The sequence below is a fragment of the Physella acuta genome, unplaced genomic scaffold (assembly GCF_028476545.2).
Source record: "Physella acuta isolate Inbredline_101_S28 unplaced genomic scaffold, ASM2847654v3 ptg001020l, whole genome shotgun sequence".
NCBI classification, from domain to species: domain Eukaryota; kingdom Metazoa; phylum Mollusca; class Gastropoda; family Physidae; genus Physella; species Physella acuta.
The window spans coordinates 34,204-52,439 of record NW_026732537.1 but is presented as its reverse complement, the minus strand read 5'-3'; the positions used below and the strand labels follow the sequence as shown (position 1 = coordinate 52,439).

The 18,236-nt window shown below is 38.5% G+C and overlaps 1 protein-coding gene across 1 annotated transcript; it reads left to right on the top strand.

Moving 5' to 3' along the window:
* The first annotated feature begins 6,511 nt into the window (after positions 1–6,511).
* LOC131954703 (acetylcholinesterase-like) lies at positions 6,512–16,982 on the top strand. Its single transcript, XM_059318458.1, has 10 exons — positions 6,512–6,709; positions 7,905–8,043; positions 9,436–9,621; positions 12,077–12,279; positions 12,981–13,122; positions 13,720–13,866; positions 14,799–14,872; positions 15,298–15,430; positions 16,198–16,333; positions 16,637–16,982. The coding sequence occupies exons 1-10, from the start codon at positions 6,512–6,514 to the stop codon at positions 16,980–16,982; spliced, it is 1,704 nt and encodes a 567-aa protein (XP_059174441.1).
* The last annotated feature ends 1,254 nt before the right edge of the window (positions 16,983–18,236 follow it).

Genomic DNA, 18,236 nt, shown 5'->3' with positions numbered 1-18,236 from the left:
AACTTCTAAACAAAATCTTCTCTAATACATGCTGTACTGTGTGCGAAGTTTCTAAACAAAATCTTCTCTAATTAAAAGCTGTACTGTGTACAAAACTTCTAAACAAAATCTTCTCTAATTAAAAGCTGTACTGTGTACAAAACTTCTAAACAAAATCTTCTCTAATACATGCTGTACTGTGTACAAAACTTCTAAACAAAATATTCTCTAATACATGCTGTACTGTGTACAAAACTTCTAAACAAAATCTTCTCTAATTAAAAGCTGTACTGTGTACAAAACTTCTAAACAAAATCTTCTCTAATTAAAAGCTGTACTGTGTACAAAACTTCTAAACAAAATCTTCTCTAATACATGCTGTACTGTGTACAAAACTTCTAAACAAAATCTTCTCTAATACATGCTGTACTGTGTACAAAACTTCTAAACAAAATCTTCTCTAATACATGCTGTACTGTGTACAAAACTTCTAAACAAAATCTTCTCTAATTAAAAGCTGTACTGTGTACAAAACTTCTAAACAAAATCTTCTCTAATTAAAAGCTGTACTGTGTACAAAACTTCTAAACAAAATCTTCTCTAATACATGCTGTACTGTGTACAAAACTTCTAAACAAAATCTTCTCTAATACATGCTGTACTGTGTACAAAACTTCTAAACAAAATCTTGTCTAATACACGCTGTACTGTGTACAAAACTTCTAAACAAAATCTTCTCTAATTAAAAGCTGTACTGTGTACAAAACTTCTAAACAAAATCTTCTCTAATTAAAAGCTGTACTGTGTACAAAACTTCTAAGCAAAATCTTCTCTAATACATGCTGTACTGTGTACAAAACTTCTAAACAAAATCTTCTCTAATACATGCTGTACTGTGTACAAAACTTCTAAACAAAATCTTCTCTATTACATGCTGTACTGTGTACAAAACTTCTAAACAAAATCTTGTCCAATACATGCTGTACTGTGTACAAAACTTCTAAACAAAATCTTCTCTAATACATGCTGTACTGTGTACAAAACTTCTAAACAAAATCTTGTCTAATACATGCTGTACTGTGTACAAAACTTCTAAACAAAATCTTCTCTAATACATGCTGTACTGTGTACAAAACTTCTAAACAAAATCTTCTCTAATACATGCTGTACTGTCAACAAACTTTCTAGACTAAATCATATCTAAATACACGTTCGCCAATGGTTTCTAAATACCTTAAAAACCAAATGTTCTTTAAATGCACGCTGTTCGGTCTAAAATAGCAATCTGCCACCTACCACATAGATGGCAGTTTCAAGCCTATTCCAGAATATTAGCGTCCATGTAATTCTTATTGATGACTGTGAAAGTTATCCTCAAACGACGTATTTGATTTTTTATTCCGAGTTCTTGTTATACTGTTAGAAATGTATGACTCTTTAATTAAATGCCAAGTAATATAAATCAGTAATGTACAGGTTTGGCTATTTCATTCTGTCACTTTTTCATGAGATGGGTCGTTCGTTTGAGTTCACTCAGCAACAGGGAGTACCTGGTTTAATTTAGGAAAACTGGCTTGGTGTTGTCGTCATCCCACAGCCGATGTTATGTTGTAGCCACGGTGACGTATCAAGGCTTCTCAAACTGCCCGTTCATCATCCGGTCCTAGGTGTTCGTTGCTTGTATGTACCAAGTGCCCAACTAAAAAAAAAAAAAAGAAGCATTGACTTCAAATTAAACTCGACACAAATCTTTATGTTACTTAATGTAAAGAGTTCAACTGTGGATAATCTATAGATTAGTGTGGGTGGTTCAGATCCCCAATCTCTGGTCCTCTGTATTAGCTCTTCGCCTCGACCAAGTAATGTCTGACGCTTATTGTGACATTATTCATGCATCAGCGTCAAAACTTAATCCACGTCAAACGTCTACCATTATTTACCCCACACTAAAGTTGTTTGTCCGCTTTGTAGAGCGGGGTGTAGGGCTAAAAACAGTGGTGTGGGGGTCAGTGGACAGAAATATACCCCCTTACCCCTCTCACACACACACACAGACACACATTAAAACATCCCGCCCACATTCGCCCCAAACAAGGTCATCACGTGACGTCGTCTACCTGATTGAACTAATTACCACGACGTGGGCGAGTATATCCAATAAGTCTAACTGATGCCCCTACAAAGACACTGACACGACACATTTTTTAAAACTGGTAGGTGAGTCGAAACGAAATTTTTTATTTATTTTTTGCAGTTATGTCTACCCTAACAACAGCACCAATCCTAGTTCTAACAACAGTCCTCATCATAAACGTAATCTTGACCACTGTTTTAAGACCATACAGCGTCACACCTACTGTCAAAAATTGTTACGTGACTTTAAAGTAGAATAGAATCGTTTTTGCATCAGTGCTAGATCACCTTCAAGGACACACCAGATTGTGATTCAAATCGTCACGTAATTCTAAAAAATGTTGATGTACAGGCAACAGCTAGACTCTATTTAATTCGTTGCGAGCCAGCATTTTGTGCATTTTTCTAATTCAATGATAATCTACGTCCTAAAAGCTTTAAAGAGCTTTTCACTACAAAATAGCTTTCTACGTTTAAGATACTGTCATGTAATTATGTTTGAACTACAAAATTAACTTTCTATGTTTTAGATAGTGTCATGAATTATATCTTTGAACTAAAAAATTAACTTTCTACGTGATAGTGTCATGAATTATATCTTTGAACTACAAAATTAACTTTCTACGTTTAAGATAGTGTCATGAATTATATCTTTGAACTACAAAATTAACTTTCTACGTTTAAGATAGTGTCATGAATTATATCTTTGAACTACAAAATTAACTTTCTACGTTTAAGATAGTGTCATGAATTATATCTTTGAACTACTGTTTGTCCTTTATTAAAGGCTGTCAATTTATTTCAGATCTGGTTAGCGACATGGCGACAAGACAGCGGGGCATCTTGCTGGTGTTGTGGTTTGTCGTTGTGATAGACTGTCAGGATAAGCGGGATCTAAACCCTGTGAGAAAGACGGTGTACGGTCGGATTCGGGGATACATTCATGTCCGCCCTAACGGAAAAGAGGTTGAGAGATATCTTGGAGTCCCGTATGCGGCCCCGCCTTTGAAGGAACTCCGTTTTAAGGTACTGTTTACCTATTTAAGCATTTCATTACACAAAAAAACATTTGTTAATTAAGAATTTAAGAACACCACTTCTATGCTTTGTGTTAATCTTAGTTGAGTTTTAACATTTGTTGCTTTGTAATTTGAATTTCCGTTATTTTTCTCTGGCTCAACGAAGTTTTTACAGAGAAGTTGGACTCTGTTGTGCCAATACATACAAAACTCATCGCTAAAATATACAACCTGAGCACTTTCTTTCTGTGTCGCCCAATGAGCTAGGTCTATCTTAACCGTTTTGATATAGCCTATATGAAACTGACATAGTCCGACCAGTTTGATCATCGCATCCTGGGGCAGATGAAGTAGAGCTCATCTGCTTCAGATTATCTCGGGATAATGTGGTCATCACTATTCATAGTTGCCTTTGTTTCTCTAACGTGAGTTAGGTACCCATCAGAGCTGAGTGGACTCGGGGACTTTCTACTGACTTGAACCCAGATTCGAACACTAGATTTTCGGTTCAGCAGTAGCTCTCTACCGCTAGGCCACGTCGTCCCATAGCCAATTTTATATAGCTTGTATAAGCCAGATATATCTCATCCAGTTTGATATTGTGTAGAAACCAGATCTTTCACAACCGGTTTGATATTGTATGAAACAGATATATTCTAGTTAGATGTAGTCTGTATGAACCACGCCCCTCCCCCTCCCTACTGCAAGTCTCAGACACATACAACAGCTGTTGGTAAACAAAGATCTTGTTTTTCTCGCCTCGCTAAAACAGGTGGAAGTTTCATGTTACACTGCGGTTATCATTTTTATGTGGCAACGTAACTAGGGCAAAACGTCGGATGATGTAATAATTTAAGGAAGCATCCCATGATGTAATAATTTGGGCAAACATCCGATAATGTAATAACTTGGGCAAACATCTGATGATGTAATACATTGGGCAAACATCCCATGATGTAATAATTTGGGCAAACATCTGATGATGTAATAATTTGGGCAAACATCCCATGATGTAATAATTTGGGCAAACATCTGATGATGTAATAATTTGGGCAAACATCCCATGATGTAATAATTTGGGCAAACATCTGATGATGTAATAATTTGGGCAAACATCCGATGATGTGGCTTCGATAAACGTTTGCTTGTTTAGTTGTTCATTAGGAAACACATTCGTGTACTGCTGCGTAAACTCACATGTTGAGACCTAGATTGAAAAGAGTAAAGTCCGATCGAAAATCTACGTATATATTTTAAGATCGTATGTTGCGGGTTTGTGACATTCCCAGTTATAAACGGGTTGCGTTAAGATGACTCGAGGACGACATTGTCTATAGAAGTAAAGGTCCCTTTTCAGACTTAACTATCCATAGCGCAGTCTTGAAATTTGCCATCTTTTTACTTTCAGAGCTGGGTGGACTTAGGGACGTCATACAGTCTCGGTACCGCAATAGGATCCGAACTCGAGATTTACGGGTTAGCAGTCAAGTGCTCTTCCACCCGACCACGCAGCTCCACCGTCGATTATAGATTATATTGCTTTGAAAATACTATCATGTTTATGTTACATCAGGGTGGGGGCGGGGCGGGGGGCTCTAGCCCCTCTAGTACATCCTGACTGTTAAATACACATATTAAAGAAAACGAGACAACACAAGTTTTTGGATTAGGGCCAAAACTAAAAAAAAAGAAAAGATAACCCATATTTGATTCCATTTCCACGGAGTAACTCTATCAAGACAGGAACACGGCTACACCGCGGTGATAGTGGCGTCAAGCAGACGACATAATAAATAAAACCACCCGAGGTGGCCGCTGAAACAAGGTCAGTTACGGCGGGAGAACGCTGCTGTCGTCTGCGGTCACGTGGGTTCTCGTGAGATCTCGTGAGATCTCGCGATAGACGAGGGCGTGCCGGACGTGGGGAAACAAATTCAGTCACGCGAGATATGAGGAGAAATAAATATTGACATTTTCCCCTCAATTGTGTTAATGTGAAGGTTATACAGAGGCGGACTTTAGGGGGGGGGAGGAGGGCTAGATATATACTATGTATGCATAATTTTATGAATTTGGAGCAACGGGCCGAAGCAAGTCCCTATAACTAACAAGCAGGCTAAACGTTAAGATTAAATAAAAAGTTAAACGTTTAACATAAATTATAAAAAAATAATTGAAATTTAGCAAATGATTAGTAAACTTTTCAAAGCCTACATTTTCTCTTAAATTGTTTTCAACTTTTGAATTATTTTTATTTATTTATTAAATTTTTTTTTAATTTTTGCGGTAGGGGCGAAGGGGGAAGCAAGCCTCTAGCCACCCCTAGATCCGCCTATAAGGTTATTTCATACACAACCCAGTATGAAATTCCAATTCTTTGACCCGCACAATTCCCTAATACCATCTTTGTATTTAAATAATACGAAGCACCAACGTAACTAGAATTACCCTGGGGTCCTTAGTCCTACATCAAATCAACGTTAAGTTCTAGACATTTTATACTGCCATCACCCTCTCCACTGGGTGGGCAAATGGGCTTCAGAAATTCATTAAAGCTTCATCGTGTATGTTGTTTTTTACTCGTATGTACTCGAGGGACTCTTCTACTGTATAACTTTGTATAGTTGAAATATATGCCGACGTGATGGTCAGTGTGGCAGGTGCAGTAGAGTGAATATGTACACACACTATAAACTTTAGAGGCGAGTGTGTGGCCAGTGTTCAGTAGAGCAGGTGAAGTAGAGTGGATGTGTACACACGCTACAAACTTTAGAGGCGTGTTGCCAGTGTTAGTTTGAAGTTGAAGCCAAAATGGCTGCTGTATTATTTAACTTGCAGACTGGAAGTACAGATCTCCAGGGTTCCAACTCTAGTTAGTTGGGTGTCAACACATCCCCCAACTCCACCCCACCCCCACCCCCCACCCCCTCCCCCGGACAATATCCCTACCCACTCAACTCGGACATAAATCCAATGGCCAAAACAAAACAAAAAAAAACAACATGGAAATGAACTCTGCACATAAGACTCTAGTTAAAATGTTATGTAAGAATAAGAACCAATCCTATGCATTTTCCCTCTAAGGGGGGAAAACTACTGTGCAAAATGTATTTTCTGTGCACTATGTTCTAAAAATCTTATACAAGAGTATATTTATTTTACAAAATCCCTGCGCGGCAGCGCAAAACTATTGCGCGGCCGCGCAAACGCGCAGCTTAGAGGGAACACTGATCCTACGTTGCAAGTGTTAACTGAATGTCCAACTGTAGACCATTCCGATGTTGTAAGTGGTGACCTAATGTCCAGTTTAATACGAATCCTGTGTTTTAAGTACCAATGGTGTCCATCTTTCTACCAGTCCTGTGAAATAACTGCTAACGATGTCCACCTGTATGTTCCAGAACCCCACCCCACCGTCCCACTGGCACGGCACCATCACCACCACGTCGCTGCCCTCAGCATGCGTCCAGTCACGGGAAGACTTCAAGTACATCCGGGAACACGCCCCTTTCTATGACGGGAGCATGGACGAAGACTGTCTCTACCTCAACATTTACGTGCCGGTCATTCTGTCCAAAGTAAGTTGGTCAAACTGTCCAAAGTAAGTCGGTCAAACTGTCCAAAGTAAGTCGGTCAAACTGTCCCAAGTAAGTCGGTCTTACTGTCCAAAGTAAGTAGGTCAAACTGTTCAAAGTAAGTCGGTCAAATGGTCCAAAGTAAGTCGGTCAAACTGTCCAAAGTAAGTCGGTCAAACTGTCCAAAGTAAGTCGTTCATTCTGTCCAAAGTAAGTCGGTCAAACTGTCCAAAGTAAGTCGGTCAAACTGTCCAAAGTAAGTCGGTCATACTGTCCAAAATAAGTCGGTCAAACTGTCCAAAGTAAGTCGGTCAAACTGTCCAAAGTAAGTCGGTCAAACTGTCCAAAGTAACTCGGTCTAACTGGCCAAAGTAAGTCGGTCAAACTGTCCAAAGTAAGTTGGTCAAACTGTCCAAAGTAAGTCGGTCTAACTGTCCAAAGTAAGTCGGTCTAACTGGCCAAAGTAAGTCAGTCTAACTGGCAAAAGTAAGTCGGTCAAACTGTCCACAGTAAGTCGGTCAAACTGTCCACAGTAAGTCAGTCTAACTGGCCAAAGTAAGTCGGTCAAACTCGCCAAAGTAAGTCGCTTTTATTTACGTGCCGGTCAAACTGTCCAAAGTAATTCTATTTTGATAAGTATATGAAAAGTGAGTCTCTTTTATTTGCTTAAAGATTCCTCTTTAGACCTAGCGATCCATTGGACAGATGAAGTACAGTTCATACGTTTCTTGACCTCGGTATAAAGGTATTGTGTGGTCAGCACTATGCCCAGTTGCCTTTAACTTTCCCCAACTTGAGTTGGGTACTCATCAGAACTGGGTGGACTCAGGGACGTTCTAAGGACTTAAACCTGGATTCGAGACTTTCGGGTTAGCAACCAAGCGCTCTACCACTACGCCACGCCTTCCCATATTTTATTTGTTTGCTGGTCATTAAACAAAAAAGTAATTCTCTTGAATTTACACGTTCGCCTACAGTTTACTAATTAGTTGTTTTTTTGTGTGTCAAAATGCCATTTTAAAGAAATACGGCAGAAAGATAAACGCTTCGAATTTACAGTCCAATTTTTTATAATTAAGTCGGTGATTTTTGTTGTCTTGTGTTTCTATGTTATCTGTCCGCTGTTCTTTTAGTTTGTCTTTGTTGGAAAGATGTTCAAAGCTATAAAAATGTAAATACGGCACATTCAATTTTCTAGAAGGGTCTGTTTCCTGTGTTGGTGCATGTCCACGGTGGCTCCAATATGGCGGGGATGGGCGCCATGTTTCACGGTGACGTACTGGCGAGCGAAGGGGAGATGATCGTTGTTACATTCAACTACAGGCTGGCGGCTCTAGGTGAGTTCAGGGTACATGATCGTTGTCACATTTAACTACAGCAGGGGTCTCCAAACTACGGCCCGCGGGCCGGATGCGGCCCGCGAGGTCCTCTCATCCGGCCCGCGGAGATCTTTTTGTCCACGGAAAATTTGAAGATGGAGAATTTCATGAGGTTACATGGGCTCAACCATAGACAATAATTATTCAATGATACGTTGAGAGATACAGACAAGGAATCGTAAGATTTACCATAACACAGAGTAGTAAGATGGCTAAGTTGTGATATAACTCTTAGCAGAGTATTTAAGTTAAGAAAGGAAATAGGTAACTTCCTGGAAAGTAAAGGCAAGCTACAGCCATTAATGTCTGATGAAGAGTGGGTATAGAAATTGGCCTCTGCTGCTGACATAACTAGTCATTAAATTTTCTGAACCTAAAACTAGAAGAGAGGGAAATCTAATTTCTGATCTATACACCCACCTAAAAGCCTCCGTCACCCCGAAGAGGTGCCTTCAAATAACTCTGGCCCCCGAACCGATATTTGATAGTCAATGCGGCCCTCGGGCTGAAAAGTTTGGAGACCCCTGAACTACAGGCTAGCGGCTTTAGGTAAGTTCAGGGTACATGGTCGTTGTCAAACTACAGGCTAGCAGCTTTAGGTGAGTTCAGGGTACATGGTCGTTGTCAAACTACAGGCTAGTGGCTTTAGGTGAGTTCAGGGTACATGGTCGTTGTCAAACTACAGGCTAGCAGCTCTAGGTGAGTTCAGGGTACATGGTCGTTGTCACATTCAGGTGTCACTTCCCGTCAGTGTAAAAATTCTAGCAGCCAAAATACAGGTGTAACTCTCTGAAATTTTGAGTCAAGCAGCCATAATACAGGCACCACTTCCAGCTATTTTGACCAATCATGCAAATTGTATCCGGGATGACATCATATAAGTAAAGTTTCCCTTTCAAACCTGACTGTCTATGGGGCAAGTGAAGTAGAGTTCACCTGTTTCTGTGACCTCGGCATATGAAGAGATAGTGTGGTCAGCACTATGACCAGCCGCCTTTACTTTCCCTAACGTGAGTTAGGTACCCATCAGAGTTGGGTGGACTCGGGGACGTTCTACTGACGTGAACCCGGATTCGAACCTCGAGACTTACGGGTTAGCAGTCCAGCTCTCTACCGCTAGACCACTCCGTTCCATTGACATCATACAGTAAGCTCAAAAAACCAAAACCATTAAATTCTTTACAATTTCTAATGAGATTATTACGTAATTAAAGTTAGAACAGCAACGACACGAATGATATATTTTTTTGTAAATGCGCTATTTTTTTTACTTTATGTAATAGTGTTTACACTCCATTACTAATGCTTTTAATAAAAGATACAAATCGTTTGTTAATCGGTGACCCCCAGGCTTCTTGAGTATACCTGACCTTGACATAGCTGGGAATTTCGGCATCTTTGATCAGTTGCAAGCACTACGCTGGGTCAGCGAGAACATCGCCAACTTTGGCGGTGACCCTGGGAAGGTCACCTTACAAGGTCACAGTGCCGGAAGTACTGACGTTGGTCTCCATTTGTTATCTCCCCTCTCTCAGGGTGAGTATTCAAAAAATACAGTCATACAATCATAAGATGCCGAAACTGACAGTTAAACAATCATACAATCATTAGATGTATCCAATTTCAATTATTCTTTAAAAAAAACATTATTAATTTTGTAAATCCAATCACCTTTTCTTAGAGATTTTATGACAATTTTTAAACCCATTTCTTCCCGTGATTCCCATTTTATTTCCTTGACGTCCGAATTCCGGTGGTTTTTTTTATGACGCCCCAATCCATTTTCATTTCAAGACGCCGAAATTGTTGTTGATTCTGTGACGCCAAAATACATTTTTATTCCGTGCCATCCAAATTCATTTTTAATTGCTTGACCTACTAATTCCTTTTGAAGTCATGATTTCAAAATTGATTTTGAATCCGTGACGCCCAATTTCTTTTTAAATCCATGACCCCCAATTTCTATTTAAATCCATGATGCCCAGTTTCTTTTTAAATCCATGACGCCTATTTTCCCACGTTTTTCCCACGTTTTCTTTAACTTGCTTTCTCTGTGTCTTTCTGTGTTTGTTTGTCTTTCCAATCAAATCTTGCGATCGAAATTTCTGGCACTTCCCAGTTAGCTAGCGCGCTGAAATTTTCAGGGAAGCTTTCTTTTGGATGACCATAGAATATGCAATTGTTATTATTACTAAATTGATCAATGGAAACATTTTATTGAGCATTTTAGACCGCTATATAATCTATATATAATTCTCCTCTGCGAGCCATTAGAAAAAAAACCAGCGACGCGTACCTCGCGCGCAGTGAAGCGAACGATCCCACGTTGCCACAGGCTTAGGGGCAAATAATTTACTTTGAACCGAGTTTAAAGTTACAGGATGTAGGCCAGTTTAGGGGAGACGATATGGTCGAGTGGTTGGGCACACGATTGCTATTTCACTCGACACGGGTTCAAATCTATGTGTTCTAGTCAGTAACGTATTCACACAACGATTTTTTTTCGAGTTGTCTTTTTACGAGTTGTCTTTTTACGAGTTGTCTTCGTTTACCCAAAAAAAAGTGAAAAGATAAAATCGATAGCAAGATTTTAATGCAAACAGACAAAGACTAAAAAGTAGAAAATAATAATCATTAAAAAAGTTTTAAAAAACCCACGTTTTCTGATTGAACTAATAAGTAGAAAATAAATACTATACATCACAATAATGCAAGCGATCACTCTACTATAAGCGATCAAAAACGTGGGGCGCCGTGTTTTTCTTACAGTTTCTAATACTGTTGACTCTCTACAAGCTCCCTAATAAAAGTCAATAGTATTATCTAATCAATAGTAATATAACTTTTACTTCGGCGCCCCACGTTTTTCATCGCTTATAGTAGAGTGATCGCTTGCATTATTGTGATGTATAGTATTTATTTTCTACTTATTAGTTCAATCAGAAAACGTGGGTTTTTTAAAACTTTTTTAATGATTATTATCTTTAACTTGCTTTCTCTGTGTCTGTGTTTCTGTGTTTGTCTTTCCAATCAAATCTTGCGATCGAAATTTCTGGCACTTCCCAGTTAGCTAGCGCGCTGAAATTTTCAGGGAAGCTTTCTTTTGGATGACCATTGAATATTCAATTGTTATTATTACTAAATTGATCAATGGAAACATTTTATTGAGCATTTTAGACCGCTATATAATCTATATATATAATTCTCCTCTGCGAGCCATTAGAAAAAAAAACGAGCGACGCGTACCTCGAGCGCAGTGAAGCGAACGATCCCACATCGCCACAGGCTTAGTGGCAGATAATTTAGTTTGAACCGAGTTTAAACTTACAGGAGGTAGGCCAGTTTGGGGGAGACGATATGGTCGAGTGGTTGGGCACACGATTGCTATCCCACTCGACACGGGTTCAAATCTATGTGTTAACACAACGTGTTTTTTACGAGTTGTCTTTTTAAGAGTTGTCTTTTTACGAGTTGTCTTCGTTTACCCAAAAAAAGTGAAAAGATAAAATCGATAGCAAGATTTTAATGCAAACAAACAAAGACTAAAAAGTAGAAAATAATAATCATTAAAAAAGTTTTTAAAAACCCACGTTTTCTGATTGAACTAAAAAGTAGAAAATAAATGCTATACATCACAATAATGCAAGCGATCACTCTACTATAAGCGATCAAAAACGTGGGGCGCCGTGATTTTCTTACAGTTTCTAATACTGTTGACTCTCTACAAGCTCCCTAATAAAAGTCAATAGTATTATCTAATCAATAGTAATATAACTTTTACTTCGGCGCCCCACGTTTTTCATCGCTTATAGTAGAGTGATCGCTTGCATTATTGTGATGTATAGCATTTATTTTCTACTTTTTAGTTCAATCAGAAAACGTGGGTTTTTAAAAACTTTTTTAATGATTAGTATTCCTTTTTATTCCATGCCGCCCAAATTCCTGTTGATTCCGTGCCGCCTAAAGTTTTGAAATGTGTACCTATCCACAGTGTACTTCCAACGTGCCATCCTACAGAGTGGGTCCCCTACGGTCGACTGGGCGCTCATGTCTAGGAGGGAGGAGACCGACGCTTACAGTGGACCCAGGAGTCACCTGGTGGCCTTAGGGTGCCAAGACAGGGTGGACGGGCATAGGACGCTCAGGTGTCTTCGTGAAGTGGACGCCAGAACATTGGCAGAAACACGATACAATGTAAGTCTATACTTGCTACAATGTAAGTCTATACTTGCTACAATGTAAGCCTATACTTGATACATTGTAAGTCTATACTTGCTACAATGTAAGCCTATACTTGCTACAATGTAAGTCTATACTTGCTACAATAAAAGTCTATACTTGCCACAATGTAATTCTATACTTGCTACAATGTAAGTCTATACTTGCTACAATAAAAGTCTATACTTGCTACAATGTAATTCTATACTTGCTACAATGTAAGTCTGTACTTGCTACAATGTAAGTCTATACTTGCTACAATAAAAGTCTATACTTGCTACAATGTAAGCCTATACTTGCTACAATGTAAGTCTATACTTGATACAATGTAAGTCTATACTTGCTACAATGTAAGCCTATACTTGATACATTCAAAGTCTATACTTGCTACTATGTAAGTCTATCCTTCTATACTTGCTACAATGTGAGCCTATATTGCAAAAACCTCGATTTTTTTTTTTGCACGATTACAATACTAACGTCCTCTATATTTCGTATACATACTTCGTATACGAGAAAGTAAAAATGCATGCTGTCATGTTTTTATATCAGCGATGTTAATTATATCAATGTTACTAAAGTATGTATCACTACTATAAATACTACCATACTATGTATCACTACTCTGAATACTCCCATACAGTGTATGACTCCTAAGATATCCCATGTTATTTCAGTACACACAAGGCTACCACCATTTCACACCCGTCATAGACGGGGTCATGATTGTGTCCAACCCAGTGGGGTCAAACCTGCAGGACAAGGTCAAGGCTGAAGCTGTGATGATGGGGCTGGTCAAAGACGAGGGGTCACTGACTGGTAATGTGGGGGTGTAAGGGGTCGCTGACTGGTAATGTGGGGTATAAGGGGTCACTGACTGGTAATGTGGGGGGGTGTAAGGGGTCGCTGACCTGTAATGTTTGGGTGTAAGGGGTCTCTGACCTGTAATGTGGGGGTGTAAGGGGTCGCTGACCTGTAATGTGGGGTGTAAGGGGTCGCAGACTGGTAATGTGGGGGTGTAAGGGGTCTCTGACCTGTAATGTGGGGGTGTAAGGGGTCGCTGACCTGTAATGTGGGGTGTAAGGGGTCGCAGACTGGTAATGTGGGGGTGTAAGGGGTCGCTGACCTTTAATGTGGGGGCGTAAGGGGTCGCTGACCTGTAATGTGGGGTGTAAGGGGTCGCAGACTGGTAATGTGGGGGTGTAAGGGGTCGCTGACCTTTAATGTGGGGGCGTAAGGGGTCGCTGACCTGTAATGTGGGGGTGTAAGGGGTCGTTGACCTGTAATATTTGGGTGTAAGGGGTCGCAGACTGGTGTGGGGGAGTAAGGGTGTCGCTGACCTGTAATATGTGGGGGGGGGGGGGCGTTGATGAGTATCCCCAGCATGTAACTCCGCCCGGTTCCTCTCTCCCCCAGCCGAGGTCATCATGAGATCTGAACACCCAACCGTCAACGACACGGACGATGCCAGACCCGCCCAGCCGCTGGACATACCGTACGATGAAGTGCTGAAGATGATCGTAGACTTCTACCCCAGGCTGCAGTTCCACACGTTTGCGGCAGGTAGGCGCTTGTTTACGTCAGACACATTTAGTTAATGAATCTGAAGGTCTTTAAGAAATTGTTAAAAAGTGAATATACCTCTATGATTGTAGTTTGATTAGGGGTCGTCCATAAATGACGTCATATTCGTAGGGGAGAGGGTTCCGTAATTTTGTGACGGTGTGTGATGAGGGGGAGGGGAGGGGGGGTTCAGATGGTGCGACGTCACACTATTGCATTATCAAAAAGCAATGTTAGAAAACGAATTTAAGACGTTATTTTGCGTTTTAGAAAACTGTTTTAATAAATTGTAATAGGAATTGATTAAAATACTCTATTTTGATAGAGTTCAGACAAGATTTTGGAAAAAATATCGATGATTAAAAAAGAATTTAACTGCAATTTCTGGCTTTTTGTGACGACGTGTGAAGGAGGGGAGGGGGTAGGTAAAAATCGTCAAAAAAGCGTGACGTCATTTATGGATGACACCTTATTGTTTTACCTTTAATTGAAAGCTAAAAAAAATTCAAAATTCTGAACTATTTGTTAGTTAGTTGTTTTTTATATTATTATTTCGAAAGATGTGTTTTTCACACGATTCTTACTTAAAACTCCTAAAAGAGTCACAGTAAGAAGATTTTATTTTGGTCAAATTCTGTTACTTGTAGACTTAAACGTTTTTTGAAAGACCTGTCTTCTATTTCTGTTATAGACTCAATGCAACTTTTTTTTTTTAAACCCGTGTTCTGTTTTCTTGTTTCGGATTTAATCCAACTTTTATAAAAACCAGTCTTCTGTTTTCTTGTTTCAGATTTAATCCAACTTTTATACAAACCCGTATTCTGTTTTCTTGTTTCAGATTTGATCCAACTTTTATACAAACCGTATTCTGTTTTCTTGTTTCAGATTTGATCCAACTTTTATACAAACCGTATTCTGTTTTCTTGTTTCAGATTTGATCCAACTTTTATACAAACCATGGTCAGATCCAGACAACATCACAGCCAAAGCACTGGCCTTATCTGAAGTACGTTAAATCATGGTAGAGTACACTTTCTTTATTACTTGCCTTTAGACTTTTAATCAGGTCTTGTGTTCAAACTGTCTATATTCAGACACACTCACACACACTCACACATTCACACACAACACTCACACAAACATACACACACCCACATACGCACACAAATATATATATATATATATATATATATATATATATATATATATATATATATATATATATATATATATATATATATATATATATATATATATATATATATATATATATATATATATATATATATATATATATATATATATATATATATATATATATATATATATATATTAACCACCCACACTAAGTCTACATTCCTTGAGCAGTAAATGAACCACATAACCACTAACCCTGCTGTTTCACGGGTTCGTATCCTCTTTTTCCTAAAGTTTTGTGGTGACATAGTCTTCAACTCCGCCACCCTCCAGTTCGCTGATATGCTGCGAGAGGTGCCCCAGTTGGATTTGTTCCTGTACCGGTTTGAGCACAGGTCAACTTTGTCCATACACCCTCAGTGGATTGGTGAGTTGGCCAGATAAAGAACTGTCACTTCCCAGCAAAACAAAAATAAACGATTTAACTATATTTCTCCATTTGATTGACGTATAGATATATTTGTCCGTCTTTTTAAACACGACCCTAATTCGCGTAAAATGTTCTAAACTTCCGCATTACTTGAAATGCTTGAGTTTTTTTTTTTTTTTTATATTTTTTAAGCAATTTGTCGTTAACAACCTCAATTTTAATATATTTACTTACTAAATTGCTAATAATTTTTTTTGACCATTTCGTCTCACCAATAGCCAGATCACAAAGCCATCCTAGTCATCCTGCATGTATTAAATACACCATGTGACTTTTATTTGAATTCTTTCTGAAATCGACCAGAAAACAACAATATTTTATCAGTCAAGATGTTTTGGCTGTTAAATACTTTCTTGATCGATCATTGCATTTGAATGTAAATTTTGACATAGATTTCCCGAATACTTGCAGGAATTATGTGTCTAGTCAACCATTTCTGTAGCAGAAATGGTAATAAATGTCAATAAATTGTTCGGGTCTAAATTTATGTTGATTTCATTGTACTGTGGTGGGGTGGGGGCGACAGAGTAGGGAACGATGGTATTTTTATTTTTTTTATACTCTCAGTACTTTCGTGAAACTGTTACAAATTGGGGTGGTAGTTCGAAAAGATCACGCTTTTTGTTGTGGGTTGCTTTTTTTTCAGTTTTTTTTTTACGTGTCTGACGTCCCAACCCTTACCTGAAAACATCGTTCTCACACAGGTGTCCCACACGGCGATGATCTGTTTTACCTGTTCGGCTGTCCACTTGATGGTCACCCTGTCAGGAGCTACACACACCTGGACAGGAAGGTCAGCCTGAAGCTTATAGAGACGTGGTCCAGTTTCGTTCATACTGGGTGAGTGGACTCGGACAGTGGCAGAGATAGTGGCAGATAGTGGTAGAGAGTGGTTGAGATAGTGGTAGAGATAGCGGCTTATCGTAGTGGCAGATATGGTTGTTAGAGCTTGTGGCTATAGATATATTGGCGTTTGTGATCCAGTTAGTGCCTATGTGCCCGACTAAACAGAATATACAAATATATATATATATATATATATATATATATATATATATATATATATATATATATATATATATATATATAATATTTATGTGCATGCATATATAGGCCTACATAGAAATATCTACTATTTCTCAGATGGCCATCCAAAAATAAAACTACTTCACAAGTCCAGCCTTTTTCTCCCGACGAAAGTTATTTCATCATCGACAACAACGGGACAGACGCCACCATAACCAAGGGAAACCACCTACGTGCGCAGTTCCACAAATTTTGGAACAGCTTCATTCCCCTGCTAGCCTCGCCTCCCCCCTCACCAGCAGGTTCCGATACTGTTCGGCTGGTTCTAATCGTCTGTGTGTGTCTGCTGTTGGTGTTCTGTGTAGGTCTTGCTGTCTGCTTTGTCTACTACAGGAGACTGGTCAAGTCTTCAGCCGTTATAGCTCAAACCGAGGCTGAAGCAAACGGTGTATGTAAAACATAGCACCGGACTTACCAGCATCTGTAGCGTAACGTTTAGCCTTCTATATTCATAGCATTGATCATATAAAAGTTAAGGTACATCCAGGGCCGCTTACTCCTGGCTCCTGAGTCCCTAGACCAAGTAACCCTAGAGTAATGTTACAGGCTTCATCTGGTCTCACGGTGTCATTGAATTAATTATTTTAAGCTCACTTAGTTAACTAAACGTTTGAAAGTTTTCAAATATTTAAACTAAACCTTTATTTTAAACAACTGTAGAGCCCATAATATACTAGTTGATGTTAAGCTGGTACCTAACTACACCTAACCTTACCATTGTCATTCATTTAAAATAATCAGTAGTTACTTTTATATGCATATGTAAATTTGAACTTTTATTTCTTCCTTGTCTTGTTAAGAAAAATTGGTATTACATTTGTATTGCAATTTACTGTTGTATTTATTGGAGGGCGAGGTTGAGGGTGGAGTGACTGATATTGATCTAACGGAGTCAGCAAAAAGTCAGTAAAATGTCATTGAAACATCACTAAAGCTCAACTCTAAAATGTAATCAGAATTTCACTAGTTAAACTCACTGTAAAATATCATCAGTACATCATTAAATTTAAATTCACTATAAAATATCATCAGTATGTCATTAAAGTTAAACTGTAAGGTATATAAAGTTAAACTCACATCAGTAAGTCATAAAATTAATTAAGTATCTCCAGTTTTATTCTACAGCCAACACAGTTGTGTTTTGTAGATTAGCCGTACCCCATTGTTCGTATCATGAGAACCGGCCATTCAACGCTTGAAATCTTAGCGTTAGACTATAGTTAGTTTATGGTTCAACCATTTTCAAAGTAAACTAGACTATAGTTAGTTTATGGTTCAACCATTTTCAAAGTAAACTAGACTATAGTTAAGTTTTATGGTTCAACCATTTTCAAAGTAAACTAAACTATAGTTAAGTTTTATCGTTCAACTATTTTCAAAATAAAACCACCATGTCTTATTTAGCACTAGTGCCTTCCGGTAAGTCATAATTAATTAGTAATTATGCAGATCTGATTACATTACATTTTTTATTTATACCATTTGTCTTGTATAGGCCTACTAACCATATAATGTTAAATATCTGTAGTTTATGTAAAATAAAAGTTTTTAAATAATACGGTTGCTTCCAAGTGGAATTCAAATAAAAAAGTTAGATGCGAATTATTTTAAACATTCCTTGAAAATAATTATATGATGACAAACTAGAAATTATCTG

Excerpts from the sequence above, each read along its gene's own strand:
- LOC131954703 (XM_059318458.1), top strand. The coding sequence starts at position 6,512 with ATGTCCACCTGTATGTTCCAGAACCCCACCCCACCGTCCCACTGGCAC. Across the intron at positions 9,622-12,076 it reads GTTATCTCCCCTCTCTCAGG|TGTACTTCCAACGTGCCATC; the intron begins GTGAGTATTCAA and ends ACCTATCCACAG. Across the intron at positions 13,867-14,798 it reads GTTCCACACGTTTGCGGCAG|ATTTGATCCAACTTTTATAC; the intron begins GTAGGCGCTTGT and ends TTCTTGTTTCAG.